Source organism: Megascapheus bottae, chromosome 1, assembly GCF_031878675.1.
Source record: "Megascapheus bottae isolate mThoBot1 chromosome 1, mThoBot2.hap1, whole genome shotgun sequence".
Classification (NCBI taxonomy): Eukaryota; Metazoa; Chordata; class Mammalia; order Rodentia; family Geomyidae; genus Megascapheus; species Megascapheus bottae.
The window spans coordinates 103,280,619-103,296,339 of record NC_143509.1 but is presented as its reverse complement, the minus strand read 5'-3'; the positions used below and the strand labels follow the sequence as shown (position 1 = coordinate 103,296,339).

The window sequence follows — 15,721 nt, the reverse complement described above, 5'->3', positions numbered from 1 at the left end:
GTGGGGAGAGTTTAGCCATAATAGTCAATGCATATCCTACGAAAGTAGTAAAATGGAGGGGAGAAGGAAGCTGGGAGGGAGGGGAGAGTGAGGGAAGGTCGACATCCACGAAGATGCAGTGTAGCTCCCTGTACAACTATTAAAACCTCACAAGTTTTGTTAAAGTGGGTTAAACAAATGAAGAGACAGTTATGCTTTGCCTGGAATTACGTGCATGCTCCTCGGTTCACTCTAGAAGCCGATCTTACCGACAGGTGGCTGTGGGGAATCACTTCTGGGTGAGCTTGCTTCAGAGGCCAAGGCTTTGAGACACCGCAGAAGCTCACCTGTGCTGTCCCCAAGCAAAGACTGTTTTCTGCTTTTCTGGGGCCCAGGAGGTGGAGGTGGAGGTGGAGCCAGGCCTGAGAGGTCCTGAAATAGTCACCATGGGGGAGAACGACCCGCCTGCAGCCGAGACCCCCTTCTCCTTCCGATCGCTGTTTGGCCTTGATGATTTGAAAATAAGTCCTGTCGTGCCAGGTAGGTAGGCCCCGTGGAACATGGGGCCCAGAATGAGATGTCCCCTCCACGGCGGGGGAAGGTGTGGCTGAGTGTGCAGGAGGGAGGAGACCCAGTCCTGGCCAGGAAATCCCAGAGCCCTCTAGGAAGTCCTGAACGTGACGGCTACCTGTCCTTCCTCTCGTGAGGAAAATGTCAAACAAGCAGGAGGGCAGCAGAGGTGTCCGGTGCCTCCATTAAAGCCCAGCAGCAGATGACAAACCTAGTCTCAGCAGCTATAAGGTGCAAGCTGGTGTGATGACCAGGGCACCACGCCTGGTGAAAGCTGGGGCTGGCTAGCAGCGAGGGTCTGAGGCTGGCCGGTCCCACGTGGAGGGGGGGAACCAGAAAGTCGTTGGATTCTGACTCCCAGAGCTGGGAGGGGACAGGATGGAGGCTCTGGCTGAGACTTCAGAAGCCTGGAGCAGGGCTGTTTTAACAGCTCCTTATAGCCAGCTGGACAATTGAGAAAGGAATGGACAGAGGATGGGTGAGGAAGTAGCAGGTTCATGTAAGTGAAAAGATATGCCATTTAAAAAATTGGCACAAGTTAACATTAATATAAATGAAGAAAAGTGCCTTGCAAGCCTCTTGAGGTTTGCCCGGGGCTGGCCTGAGACCTCGGTCCCACCGGTGACCTCCTGCACAGCTGGCACACCAATGCCGCTGCTCCTGGCTTATTGGTTGAGACGAGGTCTTTTGCCTGAGGTGGCTTCAAACTGCAAGTTTCCTGACTTAAACCTCCTGAGTAGTTGAGAATGACAGAGTCCCATGCCTGGCTAAGTCTATCCCTTTTAAAGTGGTCTGGTGTATCTTTACAGTTTCACACAATGGGGGAGTCAGCCTGATTCACCCCTTACTGACTGTCTCCCTGTCTCCTTGAACAGCAGTGGACCCAGTGATGTGATCATTCCGACACTGATTTCTAGTTACGTCTGTTTGTATTTTCATTCCCAGAGGGGCTGAACGTTTTCCTTTGTGTTTGTCCTTCGTCTGTCATGATGCAGCTTTCTCTATTGCCAGCATGTCCAGCGGGGCAGGGTGAATGCTGAGCGCCACATGGCAGCTCACAAGATAACTGTGTCCTGCTTTGGACACTGGCAGCAGACCCAGGATCCTGGGACAGAGACGAGGGGTTTGTTACTTCCAGGCCAGAAGGCAGTTTGAGCCGTGGTCCTGCCCTCCCCAGAGCCCAGGAATGGCTGATGGCACTGTCCACATGTGGCTGCATTTGGGAGCTGCAGAAACCCCTGCAGAGACATTAGATTTACCCTGTTCGGCTCCCTTATCAAGGGCGGGCACAGCGTCCCTCTTCTGTCTCTCCTGAGATCTCTGCCTATCCCTGGGGAGACAACTGGAACAAAATCTGTCCATGTCTGTGGGCTGAAGGATCTGCCCATATCCTGTCCTTGGACTCTCCAGGAGACCCAGCACCCTCTCTGCCCACAAGGACCCCGTCCAGTATTTCTACACCGCATCCCGGGGGCTGAGTTGGTGTCCCTGTTGCTGAAATAGGAGTTTGCTGTCCCGGTTCTGGGGCAGAAGTCAGGTCCAGGGGTCTGCAGGTCTCGGTGCACTCTGAACTCCACTGGGGTCTCTCCGGGCCTTACTCGCTCTTGGCCACTTACCAACAGTTGCTGGGGGTCTCTTGGCTTATGGGTTCTCTCTGTCCTTGGCTTCCACCTTCGCATGCTGTCTGTGCCCCTTCCTTTCTCCTTCCCTCTGTGCTCATCTGGCTCTGTGCCCCATTCTCGCCTTGGGTAAGGCATACAAGTCACACTAGCCAGGGCACACCGGATGACCTCATCTCACCTAGAGAGCTTGAGGTCAGGGCTCCAGCCATAACCTTTGGGGACACGGTTTAACCCAAGCCCCCGTCCTCTAACTCAGGACAGCTGGAGAGTGGGGTCCTCTCTCTAAGGAAGCTGGCCTTCTTGGCGGTGGAGAGCGTCCTCTGCAGCGAGCTAAGCTTTGCTCGGTGGGGCTCAAAACGGACGCTCTGGGCATCGCTCCCTGACTTGGTTTTTAGACGCCGACGCGGTGGCCGCGCAGATCTTGTCTCTGCTGCCCCTGAAGTTTTTTCCCATCATCGTTGTGGGGCTCATCGCACTGATCCTGGCACTGGCCATCGGCCTGGGCAGTGAGTACAGACATTGTTCAGTAGGCTCTCAAATACCAGCTCAGGCTTGTGCGAGCTTTCTCCTCCCACCAGCACTGGCTGCAGTCCGGCCTTAATTACTGGCAGCTGGTATCTTCTTCGGGTTGCTGTCTTTGGGTTTCATGAGTGATTGTGGGGCCCACGGAGGGGCCATTGGCCTGGCCCAGGGCTTTGTCACAGGGGTACCTGCCCAGGTAGAAGTATCTGAAGGCAGCTGATGAAACAGGATCCCACAGTGGGAGGGGAGCGCCTGCCTGGGAAGAGGAGACAAAGGCGTCCATTCATGCTATGCCAGACACACCAGCCATCTCTGGAGTGGGGCGCATGTGGCTTATGAGAAAATGGGTCACTGGAAAAAGGGTCTCTAATAGGAAACAAGTTCTCATCTGTCTCCTCCAATAACTGGATCACAGGTCAGTTTAATTTGCCATCTGCTCAGCCGCAAGTTCATTTGATTCTGGCCAAGAGGAGGAGGAATGGGGGTTGGCTGAGCCGAGAGCCAGTCAGGCTTCTTGCCCGGAGGCTCAGCTAGGCAGTTTCTTTCCTGACCCTGAGCCCCGTGGAGTCTAAACTCACCTTGCGTCATGATTCACGGGCCAGGCTGCCTAGCAGGAGCTAGCGGGACATGGCAGCCCCACCCCTGGAATTCAGCTCAGAAACTGGGCTGAGGGGAGCCAGCTACTAGCAGGGATGCGATTTCAAGACAGGCTTCATTATTAATGGGCGGGGTGGCAGGTGGGCCGAGCTGCTGGCTGACCTTCTGGCTTCCTCCTCTTCTCAGTCCACTTCGACTGCTCGGGGAAGTACAGGTGCCGCTCGTCTTTTAAGTGCATAGACCTGGCAGCTCGCTGCGACGGGGTCTCGGACTGCAAGGAGGGCGAGGATGAGTTCCGATGTGGTAAGGTCACCTGTAGCAGGAAGCTGCTAGAACCAGCGCCAACCGACCCCTCTGCAAAATGGGCCATGGGCTGGGATCCACCTGGCCCGAGCTCCTGAGACCCTGGGCAAGGCTCCAGGCAGGCCGTTGGGTGGGGGACACACCAGCTATTAAATGCCACATCTCCGAGAGGTCTTGGGGTGCAGGCAGTGAGAAGCAGCGCTGCTCGGTGACTGTGGAGTTGGTCAGGTTAGGGAGAGGGGGGTCTGGGGCTGTGCTGCAGCCTCTGCCTTGGCCTTGGTCTGCGCTGACCACCCACAGTTCCCTCCCTGTGCCTGGCCAGTCCGGGTGAGTGGCCGGCGCGCCGCACTGCAGGTGTTTACCAGTGCTTCGTGGAGGACCATGTGCTCGGATGACTGGAAAGGACCCTACGCCGCCATCGCCTGCGCTCAGCTGGGCTTTCCCAGGTGAGTCCAGGGCGTCGCTAGCCCGCAGGCACAGCGGGACAATGGTGGCCGGGTGAGTTAAATGTCACACTCCACCCTCGCGGTGGCCCCACCGGGCCTGGACTTGCCTTCCCGCACCGGAGCAAACCAGACCAGGTGGGTTGAGGGTAGCGCCAGGGATGGGTGTGGGCTCAATGCCAGGCCTGGGCTCAGATGCCAACGAGCCAGTGAGAGCTCTGGAGTTGAAGGCCAGCGGGGTGGCTTACGTGGTAGAGCGTGTGCCTAACAGATGTGAGGCAAGCCTGGAATACTCACACCCAAGCTTCCGCCCCCACGAGCCCCGGAACATCGTGTGTGAGGCCTGGGTTGGCGCAAACTGTCCCTCAAATGCTGTTAAGCACTGTTCAGGCGGATGGTCGCAGGGGGCTTCCCTTTCAGTGCTGTGTTGTCCCCAGGACTTTCCACCTCAAAGCCACTCACTTTCAGTCCAGCTCCAGCTGCCCTCCTGGGGACTGGAACTGTCCCCCAGGCCTGTCTCCTCATGTGAATCTCTGAAAGCAGTTCAAGTTCAATGCCTACTGTGGCATGCTCTCATAGAGAGGCTTTTAGAAAATCAGCTCTGCTTCCCAGAGGGGAGGAGGAAGCTCCCATCCCACACAGACAGACAGATGGACAGATGACAGACAGACAGATGGACAAATAGATGGACAGACAGACAGATATGGGTGGATGGATGGGCAGACAGAGGTACGGACAGACTACTGCCAAGAGCTGAGGGCTTTCCCATCAAGCATTTCTGTCCCCTGTCAGCTTCTTTCTCCATCTGTCACTCTTGCTCCTGGATTATAACCCACCTCCAAGTCCTCAGCCTCTGCTCTATTGCCCAGAAAAGCCTCCCTCCCCTCCAGGCCCGAGACCCCCGACCCCTGGCTATGCTGAGGCTGTAGAGTAGCAGCTACAGTTCTGACCCAGCCTGTTGGCAGCATGTCCCTTCTGACCTTCAGAATGCCCCCAAGAGGAAGTTTGGGGAACAGCTTCACCGTTGCTCAGCCCTGTGCTATAAATGTGTCCATGCTGTCCCCTCCCCTGAACTACACATGTGCTCTGCTGCCCCCTTCCTCCTTCCTCACACTTTGACACTTCCTGCTTCTCTTCAAAACCCTCCTCTAATCAATCTTCTCTTGCCCATTAAGGCAAACACCTATGATGTTTAAAAACAAAACAACCACAAAAAGCGGGTCTGTCAAACTCAATTGCTTGGGTTCTAGTCTTGGTGCAGCCACAGGAAGTCCTACGACTTGTACCTCAGTTTCCTCTCTGTGACGAGCCTCTGGGTGCTGTGGTGTGTAGGGTGTGTAGCGTTTGTGGTATTCGTGCAGCGCTGTGCTCCTTTGTGAGCTCTGGATGCAGCACTTTGGGGCTCTCACATTTCCCAGCCCACCACCCTGTCCTCTGCCTCAGGTCCTTCCACCCAGAGACACCAGCCTCTTTGGCACCAGGGCCTGCCCCAGCGGTGGGCCGAGAGACTTGTGGTAGCTGTGATGGTCACAGGGCCTCTCTGGCGGTTTCTTAAAGCACAGGCTTCCTCTGCACATCTGCCCGAGGCACTCAAAGCAACCCCAGGGCTGACGACCTGCCAGGTCAGCAAGCTATCGGCCGCTCTCGCTTGGCTTCCTTTGTCCCACCGCATCCGGCAATCCTCAAGCACTGGAAGTTTGGTGTGCTTTATTTATTTACTTTCCCGGGATGAGCAATTAGTTCCCCACTGAGCTGCACTCTCGTCTCCCCGAGCCTTCCCTCCTTTACCGGTGCTGTCCACACACCCCTGGACCAACATTAGAAATGTTCACTTAGTTCTGAGCCCACACGTTTTTTTCGCCAGTCCTGGGACTTGAACTCAGGGCCTGGGCACTGTCCCTGAGCTTCTTTTGCTCAAGGCTGGCACTTTACCACGTGAGCCACAGCACCACTTCCAGTATTTCCTGTGTATGCGATAGTGAGAAATCAACCCTAGGGCTTCATGCATGCTAGACAAGCACTCTGCCTCGAAGCCACATTCCCAGTCCCCGAGCCCACATTTTCTCTGAGTTCCTCTCTCCAGGGAAACCCCAGACCAATTTGGGCAGAGTGGAGAAGGCCCTGACCCGCTGAGCCCTGTCCCCAGGATTCTTGGTCTCCACTTGGGTGTCCAGCTGACATGCTTGCCAGTTCGGCAAGCAGCTCCCTTTCCTTGGGGCTTGCTTAAAGCCAAGCCAAGGCCATGTCCACGGAAAGCATCGGGGGAGGGGCCCACTTAATGATGTGGGAGTGTCCCACCTGTGGCTGGTGTCAGCAGCGCCTGGTCACCACAGACTCCTGTCTGGAAAAAGGAGCCTCGGATGGGTGGGGGTAGAGGAACACGCCCTGTGATGCACCCCAATGTGGCCTTCCTGTCCCATGGTGACGGGCGCCCAGACTGACCAGATGCCTCTAACCAGGGGCCCTGGGCCTGTGCGTTCCATGTGCCTGCAGTTACGTGAGTTCAGACAGCCTCAGGGTGGATATGCTGGAGGAGCAGTTCCAGGTGGACTTTGTGTCCATCAATCACCTCCTGCCCGATGACAAGGTGACCACATTGCACCACTCCGTGTACCTGAGGTGAGAGGGATGCTGTGCTGCCTGCCAAATCACCACCTGGTTTTCTGGAGCTCCACCATGACCTAGGTGGTGAATGCTCTCCAGATGGAGTAACGCAGAGCCGGGATCTGGGGTCAGATGGGTGGACAGGCGGGGGTGGCAGCTGCTTGGCCCATGGACTGTGAGGGGCAGGTCAGCAGGTGTTCTGAAGCCATACTGTCTTCATGCCCTGGCCCAAAGCCTGAGTCCAGGATGACGCTTTCTCCAGACCAGGGGCGTCTCAGCCTGTCCACGAGGTGTGCGCAGGCTTCTGGGACCCAGTGTGACGGAGGGAGCCCTCTCCAGTGGGCGGCCTGATTTCCCTTCGGACAATCACTCTGGGGCTCTGCTGGCAGAACAATTTAGCAGGGGTTTGGGGGTCCCTTTTCTTCCATTATGAGAAGAGCACCGTGGGGGAGCAGGCGTCAGGCAAAGCTTCTCCTATCTTGCTGCTCAGAGGAGTAAGAAGGGGTCCTGACCCAGATGTGTGCCAGTGAGCTGTGAGGGGTTCCGGGGAGCCAGCCGTGCTGCCCTGGCAGGATGGGCCGAGCGAGGGCTGCCCATGCGCCTGCTTCATAGCCGGGCAGCTTGGAGACCTGGAACGGCCTCTCGCTGCTGGCCCAGAGCTTCCTAGGGCTTGACGTTTTTATCTGAATGAGGGGAGTAGTTTATTTTTCTCATACATTCAGCAAAAAAGGAGAAATATTCATGTCACAGGGCCTAGCTATTTCTTTTTTTTCAAAATTTTTTATTGTGAGCAATAGAAGGGTTACATTATATTCACCAGCTAGAAGGAGCATGACTTCACAAACATTGATACCCTTTCTCATGACATGGTCCCCATTTCCCTCCCCCCCTCCCCACACTTATCTTGATTCCCCCCTTCCCTATCCAATTTCAAATAACCAATTAAGCACATATAAAATATATCAGATAACAAGGTGAAAAATTGTAACAGTATTAGATAACCAAAGGATGGCAAAAGAGATGAGCGATAACATAGTACATTAAGGACAACAGTCACTCATTATATGGCTTTTGCTTCCTTATCCTGGAGGTCCTTACATTTAGTGTCATACTATTTGGCCTAATGTCTCTAGATTTTGTTCTATTGTAAATCTCTGCTAGTAGAGCCCAAGGTTTCTACTGATTACGACAAATGAGGGAAACCATTGAGGCTATGTTCCTTTGAGTCTGGCTTACTTCATTTAATATGATTTTTTCTAAGTCTTTCCATTTCCTTACAAATGGGGCGATGTTGTTCTTTCTGACAGCAGCATAGAATTCCATTGTGTACGAATACCACATCTTGTCGATCCACTCATCAACTGAGGGACATCTGGGTTGGTTCCATATCTTTGCTATGGTAACTGCAATGAACATTGTTGTGCTAGTGGATTTAGGATAGCGCTGAGCTATTTCTTGTGATGCTAACTGTTTTTCCATTTTAGGGAAGGATGTGCCTCTGGTCACGTGGTCACTGTAAAGTGCATGGGTAAGAGTTGCAGACAGGCAGAGAACCAGCTGGAAGAGAGCACGTGTTAAGTCCTGGCTCCAGCCTCTGCCTCCTGAGGGTGGTGTGCTCCTTCTGGGTGCCAGGCTGTCCTTGAGCATACATGGGGGGCTTGGTTCTCCAAACCCAAGAGCCAGGGCCCGGGGCTCCTGGCAGAGGGAGAGTACAAAGGGGTCTGCAGGGGTCAGGAGCACCCACAAATGACTGCAGCAGTGCAGAGGGGCTTGGAGAGGTCTCAATGTCCTGGGGAGCCGGTGATCCTGGGTATTGTCATGGTGTGGGGGTCTGGACATTGGGGTCTCTTTGGATGTGATGTCTACCCACAAGTCCTTGCTCTCCCTCCATAGCCTGTGGTCAGAGAGCAGGCTACAGCCCACGCATCGTTGGGGGAAACATGTCCTCACTCGCACAATGGCCCTGGCAGGTCAGCCTTCAGTTCCAGGGCTACCACCTGTGTGGAGGCTCCATCATCACCCCCTTGTGGGTCGTCACCGCTGCACACTGTGTCTATGAGTGAGTGTTTCCTGCCCTGCTGTGTGGCTCCTGACCTTTCCCACCACTGGCTAATACAGGGTCAGACAGGGATGGAGCTGATCTGGGGGGGGAAGCAGGAATGGAAGGCAAACAGGCCAATCACCACAAAGCCAGCAGCAGGTCGGGAAGGCAGGCAGACCAATCAACCACCACAAAGCCTGTCCACCAGAGGGGCCTTGCACTCCCCACCTGGACCTATTTTCATGGCTGGAAGCAACTACGATTCCAGCTCACTGTAAGTGTTCAGACCTGTGCTCACACAAAAAAGGTAGCAAGAGGAGGAAGTTTATGTGCAGGAGGAAACCCAATAGATAAAGAGGCCCCTGGCCTCTTCCTGCTGCTAACTGTAGCTGACCATGTTGTTGCTGAGACAGGGTGAGTTGTTGCAACATAGGGGAGGGGGTCTAGTGTATGTGGAGAGCACCGAGTCAACTCAGGGTGGGCTCAGGAGTTTAGAGGTCAAGAAGGCCATAGAAAAGACTTGCAAGCCCACAACCATTGGTTTAATCACTGAATAACCCAGCCGCCACCAGCCTGACATCCCTGTTGCTTTCCTTCCCTTGCATTTTGGTTGTGTTCAGTGGAGAGTGGTTCAGATTGCTGCCTCTGGAGAGCCAAGTTGAGGCAGTTCTCACATGCAGAGATGGTGCTGGGTGAAGCTGCCTACATGGAGTGTTGGCTTGTGACTCTGTAGGGCTGGGGAGTGGTCAGAGATTGAGCAGCCTTGTGCCTGATGACCTCTGCCCATCTGCCCTGGGCTCTCAGGTCAGCTGAGGCAGTGGTGATGGTTACGTGGTTGGCTTTGTCCTGTGTCTGACCTCCTGCTCTGCTCATTTCAGCCTCTACCTCCCAGAGTCCTGGACAGTCCAGGCAGGTCTAGTTTCTCTGCTGGATAGTCCAGCGCCTTCCCACTTGGTAGAGAAAATCCTCTACCACAGCCAATACAAGCCGAAGAGGTTGGGCAATGACATTGCTCTCATGAAGCTGGCCGGGCCGCTCGGCTTCAATGGTATGTCTGGGGCTTTGTGTTGGGCTGTTGCAATTCATGTGTTTCTAGAGAGTTTGTGATTGCTGTTGAAGCATTACAACCCTTGTCAAAAATCCCAGTGTCTGATTGGTGGGGGAGTTAGCATCCGTGGGTTGCCTTGGCTACAGCTGTGAGTTCCCCAGGTATCCTGGACAATTTGGGCCTGGAGTTATTTTATTAGGGAGGCTCTGTGCCGCATACACATTCAGTTCTAGCAGCCCGTTACCACCTCTGGACTTGGGTTGTAGATCTGGCCTGTGGTTCCAGAGCTGATGGAGTATTAGAGCCTTCCGCCTTCCACTCTGACTTTCTTGGTCTGCTGGTGCCACCTGGAGGCAGAAAGTGTTTCTCCAGGCCAGGCACCTGGTGCCTCCGGGTGGTGTGGGGGAGGAGGGATCACGTCTCTGTCCTGGTCCTGGGGGATCCCTGCCTGGTCTCTAGGGAAGGAGTAGAGACCCAGCCTGGCTGAGGGGTAGAGCTTCCTTGTTGCCAAGAGGTGCAAGGCACCTCCAGCCCCTGGAGGCTCTTAACATCTCTCTCTCCACCAGAGGCTGAGCTCTGTAGCTTCAAAAGTCCCCGTGTCTCCAGGTTCAGTCCTCTGGGCATTACAAAACACCAGCAAAGCCACACCTGATAACATGCTCCTTTTGTAACTACAATGAAGCCTTCCCCACAAAGAGAGGTTTTTCTAGGTAAAGAGAAGCCCCCCCCCCCCGCCTCTTCCTGAGGGACACAGGGGCATGAAGAGAGGTAGGAGTCACAACCAAGGGACACAAGCTTTAGAGCACAATTCCACGTGGATGAGCAAGGCGTGACCCGTGGGTGCATTCTGATCAGGGGGGCTGCGCTGGAAGAATGAGAGAAGCCGTTACTTGCTGCTTGCTGGCCGTTATTCCTAACTGGTTATAGAAAATAAGGCGCCAGCACTTGTACGTGATGAAGGGTGAAAGTGAGTCGACTCACGCTTTGTACTTTCCAGTATTTCCTTACCCAGAGAAGTGCACCCACAGTGCTTTGCGAAAGTGCAGCTCTGGGCACGCTGATTCCCGTGCCCTGGGCAGCCTGCCGCTGCATGTCTGGAGCGGTGGGCATCATGGCACTGCTCTGGGAAACACAGTGTACCCAAGGCCTAGACCAGGAATGACCCCACTGTGCACTGAGGCCCATCTGACCCACTGCCCACTCATCAAATAAAATTCCATTGGAAGACACAGCCGGGCCCCTCAGGTTGCCGGTCTCCCTGCTGCTATTGGGTGCCAATGGCACAGCTGAGTGACAGCGTGACAGACCGTGTGCTTCCACGCCTGGGCTGTTTACTGCCTGGGGTCCACAGCAAAGGCGTGCGGTGGGTCCACACTCACAAACGCGGCTGCTGTTCAGGGCTGCGTTTCAGTTTTAGGGAACCCGGGGGTGGCAGGGCGGTGGGGAGGGGCCTACGCTGAGCCACTCCTTCTCAGCGATGGAGGCTGGACGCCCTCAGGGGTGGGGGCAGTGCTCTCCAGACGCCTGAGCTGGAGGGCAGGGGTTTTCTGGACACCTTTCTTACATGGTTGAGGTGAGACTCCCCCTTCCTACAGAGGTGATCCAGCCTGTCTGTCTGCCCAACTCCGAAGAGCACTTCCCGGATGGAAAAGTGTGCTGGACATCAGGATGGGGAGCCACAGAGGACGGAGGTGAGCGCCCTAAGCTAGACTCTTCCAGAGCCTGTGTCACACTCTGATGAACCCCTGGATACTTGAGGGGCCTTGCCTGTTTCCACTTGTACCAGGCCATGTGAAATCGTAGAGCATCTCAGGAAGGGAATGAAACACAGGGGAGAACTGTGGCCTTCGTCCTCTCCCTCGCTCCTCCTCCCCTTCTCCCACCTGCTCAGAAAGCGCAAGCAGAGTCCTCGCCAAGGCCCTCCATGTTTTATGCAGTAGCCAGTGAAGAATTTATGCCTGAGGGATTTGGGCATGTGTATAATTTAATCTTTCCAAGATCAGATAGGAAGTGCTAGCCAGTGGGTCTTATTCTTAGAATAAGTGTTGCCCATGTGAACGCTTCATGCAAATGAAGCCTCTGTTCCTTTCTCCCGTGTGTGCATGCACATGTGTGTTCATATGTGTATGCATGCACATAAGTGTGTGCATGTGTGCACATATGTATGTGTGCGTGTGGTTGTTTGTGGGTGTGCCTGTCCGCTCTTTGACAGATCCCATCTTCTGGCTAGCAACCTGCTGCATCCCACAGAAGGCCCACTGATACCTTCTCTCTCTGTTGATCTGTCCACGTGGCTTGCCACCTCCTCCTGCCTGTAGGAGGTCCCAGCCAAGCAAGGAGTGGCTGTGTTTTCACCAGACACTGAGCTGTGTGTCTCCAGGTGACCCCCAGTTCCTTAGAGAACCCCTGGAGGCTCTTGGAAGACTCTGCCTTTCTTCTTCATTCATCCCTAGGGCTTCTGGACCCTTCCTCAGTGTCACAGCCAGTGGCACAGTGTCAAGTATCTGACTTTGACCTCAACTTCCGCTGCTGGGAACTTGTCTTCTTTTTAGAGTCTTTTAAGGGCTCTGCTTTCCCAGCATTCACCCCCAAATCCAGCCCTTGAGCCTATAAAGTTCCTTTTGCACCATAAGGTGGCGTAGTCACAGGTTCCAGGGATTGGAGGTGCGTGTCTTTGGAGGGACCACATGGCTGTGCCTACATGCTGCGTGAGGCCTTCAGGAGACTCAGTTTCCCTTCTGTGACAGGACCTAGCCACGGCAGGACAAGCTCCTGGCCAGGAACAGGTCCAGGAGAAAAGTTTCCAGCTGAGGTTGTCCTCACCTCCTCATCCACTTGGCAACTGTTAGGGAAGTAAGTGGCCTGGACATGAAGCCCACTTACACTAAGCTCCGGGCTTGGCACACCCCACAGCATGCCAGCCTGCGGTGCCAACAGCAGGCTGGGCCTTTCTGAAACCATGCAGGGTTAGGTAGTGTGGCCCTTGTCCCCATGGCCTGTGGTTCCTGGTGAGCACTCTCTGCATTAAACTGCTTTCTTCCTCACCCCGAGTTCCTGCCTTTGCTTCCCAACAGGTGACGCCTCCCCTGTCCTGAACCATGCAGCCGTGCCTTTACTTTCCAACAAGATCTGCAACCACAGGGAAGTGTACGGAGGCATGATCTCTCCATCGATGCTCTGCGCTGGCTACCTGAAGGGAGGGGTGGACAGTTGCCAGGTGAGGGCTCCTGCTGGCTCCGGTGGCTGGCGAGGCCTCAGCATTGTGCCCTAGCCTGGTGGACAGGCTGTGGATACTGTTTTCCTGCAATTGAACAGAAAGCAAATTTGCACAGTGCAAGGAAGACATTTGACTTAGAGATCTCTGCCTTTCCGGGTGGTCAGGCCTCTGTTTGCCAGTCCTTCAGTCTGCCGGGTGTTCGTGGTGGGCGGGGTTTCTGCTCCCTCCAGCCTGCCTGGCAGTGTGTAGGGGAAAAATCCAGGCAGGGTGGGGGTGGGGACCTGGTGGTTTGGGGCTCTGGGTAGACCTGGTGCGACAGATGGGCCAAGAGCCCAGCCAGAGCAGAACTCCTTCTGCAGGCTGTCCACGGCCTCCACCGTCTCAATATCTGTACCCAGGGACACACAGCGGGAGGGAAGCTGCCCCAGAGGGGACCAGCGAGCTGACTGGGAATGCAGTCTGTCCTAGGAGGGCTCCAGTGTGATCGGTGCCTCCTGCACCCCTGGACAATGCCCACCCCTCACTTTTGCTTTCCTGTTGCCCTCCAGGGAGATAGCGGGGGGCCCCTGGTGTGTCAGGAGCAGAGGCTATGGAAGCTGGTGGGTGCAACGAGCTTTGGCATGGGCTGTGCCGAGGTGAACAAGCCTGGGGTCTACACTCGCGTCACCTCCTTCCTGGACTGGATTCACGAGCAGATGGAGGTGGGTGGGGCTCACCCCAGCCACAGGGTCTCTGCCTGGAGTGAGCCAAGGTGCTTCCAGAGAGGAGCAGGGATTGCTAGGCTCTGTTGATTACAAGCAGGGATTTAGTGGCTCCCAGCTGGGCGTGAGCCTCCGGCACAGTTAATCCAGGGGGCAGGTGCCGTGTGGGAGGGGTCCTGGCACACACAGGAGGGACAGGGCCGGGACTGAAGAATGGACCTGCTCCACCAGTGGCAAAGGGAGGAGCTCCCGAGGGCCGGTTGGACATCCTGTGTGCAGGGAAGGAGGCTGGAGGGCTGGGGGAGGGGGTGGATGTGGAGCGATGGCGGGGGCGGGGGGGGGGTTAGGTGGGAAGACTCCAGACTTCCTGGGTATTGGCACCTTGCTGGGAGCCAGGGTGGAAAGCAGTGTCCAAGGAGGAGGGGCTGAGGCGCTGCTGTTCTCTTGGGAGCCTCTTGGAGAAAAGGCCCCCCGACAGGGGACCCACAGAGGTGAGGGGCCCAAGATGGGCAGGAAGAGCCCTAAGCCTCCAGGGAACAGACTGGGTGACCAAGGGATGGGAACTTGTGGCTCCCCTGCAGTGGCAGACTGGTGTCAGCGGCCACAGCCCTGATTAAGAGCCAGGCTGATGGAGGTCAGATCTAGCCGGGGCACTAGGCAAATATTTGATGAGTTGACCAGACTAAGACTCATAGTTCTAGTTGGATTAGTTTTAAAGGCCTTTTCTCCTGATTGAGCTGATATTTTCATCGCATAAATGAGCCATTTTGAAGGAAACAATTCTGGGCCCTTGGTATATTGGCTCTGTAACACAGTCAATCCCTCTGAGAGTTCCAAAGCCTGCTTGCGATCCCACAGAAGTCACGCATGCTGCAGTCCCTTCTGCCACTCCCCTCCTCCTGCTGCCTGGCTACCTTCTGTCCCCGTGGTCCAAAGACCTTTCTAGAAAGCTTCTGTAGGCAAGGCGCTGGTAGCTCATGCCGGTCATCTGGTCACCTTAGCTACTCAGGAGGCTGAGATCTAAAGATCGTGGTTCAAAGCCAGCCCTGGCATGAAAGTTCATGAGGCTCTTCTCTCCAATTAACCACCAAAAAATGGACGTGGTGCTGTGGCTCAAGGGGTAGGATGGTAGCCTTGAGCTGAAGAGCTAAGGGACTGGGCCCAGGCCCAGAGTTCAAGCCCCATAACTGACAAAAAAAAAAGCAATATAAAATAAAACAAAACAACAACAACAAAAAACCCCAGCTTCTGTATTTGGAAGCCATTGCCTAGAAAAGGACATCAAATTCCCAGTGTGTCACGGGTGCGAATTCTAGTTTCTTCTTCATGGATTTTGCATTAAATGAGAAAGGATGTCTTGCATGGCGCCCCGTGATCTGAGTAGGGCCTGGGGCTCCCCTGATCCCTGAAATTCTGAGGCATAGAGGTGACTGCGAGCAGCGCAGTTCCTCCCCACCTTGCAGGCGCAAGGCTGGCTCCGGGCGCCTTGGTGCTGGTCACAGGCCTGTGGGAAACTAAACTGGCAGCTCGCAGCTTAGTTCTGGGCACTGAGTACCACAGAGAGCTCTTCAGTGTGGCACGCAGCCTACATCTGCCAGCCCCTTAGAGAACATCAGATTGATGTCTGAACAGGTGTCTCACTTCCTCGTGCCATGGTCACTGAGGGTACTGTGGGAGGAGCCTGGGCTGCCCGTGGGCCACGGGTGTGGGGCATGGCGGGTGAGACCCAGAATGTTCTTGTGGAGGTTAGGGACCATCCTAGAGCAGTGAAAACAGGGTAGGGGCCTTGTCATACCTCCTGGGACCCTCCCGGGGCTCACGGCCTCCTCTCTGAAGTCAGTTTGTCCTCATTGACTGGGAAGGTACTGGGGGGGGGGGGTCGTGGAAACACTTGTCATAATGGCATCCTAAGAGATGGCTGGCAGAGCGTCAGGGACACTGTGTGTTTACTTTCAGAGGGACCTGAAGACTTGAAGAGTAGAGGACAAGCTACCACCTGAGCTCGTCGGGGTGGACGCAGCTGCTTGTTCCCTGGACTCCTGCACGGGCACACCAGACACGAGCGCGTGCCCTC

The 15,721-nt window shown here is 55.3% G+C and overlaps 1 protein-coding gene across 1 annotated transcript; it reads left to right on the top strand.

The window, feature by feature from the left end:
- The first annotated feature begins 425 nt into the window (after nucleotides 1-425).
- Tmprss3 (transmembrane serine protease 3) lies at nucleotides 426-15,721 on the top strand. The gene is made up of 12 exons (XM_090333804.1): nucleotides 426-519; nucleotides 2,567-2,677; nucleotides 3,477-3,593; nucleotides 3,916-4,039; nucleotides 6,530-6,655; nucleotides 8,125-8,168; nucleotides 8,534-8,699; nucleotides 9,560-9,729; nucleotides 11,325-11,420; nucleotides 12,804-12,946; nucleotides 13,495-13,647; nucleotides 15,604-15,721. The coding sequence occupies exons 1-12, from the start codon at nucleotides 426-428 to the stop codon at nucleotides 15,619-15,621; spliced, it is 1,362 nt and encodes a 453-aa protein (XP_090189930.1). The 3' UTR covers nucleotides 15,622-15,721.

Excerpts from the sequence above, each read along its gene's own strand:
- Tmprss3 (XM_090333804.1), top strand. The coding sequence starts at position 426 with ATGGGGGAGAACGACCCGCCTGCAGCCGAGACCCCCTTCTCCTTCCGA. Across the intron at positions 4,040-6,529 it reads GCTCAGCTGGGCTTTCCCAG|TTACGTGAGTTCAGACAGCC; the intron begins GTGAGTCCAGGG and ends ATGTGCCTGCAG. Across the intron at positions 9,730-11,324 it reads CGGGCCGCTCGGCTTCAATG|AGGTGATCCAGCCTGTCTGT; the intron begins GTATGTCTGGGG and ends CCCTTCCTACAG.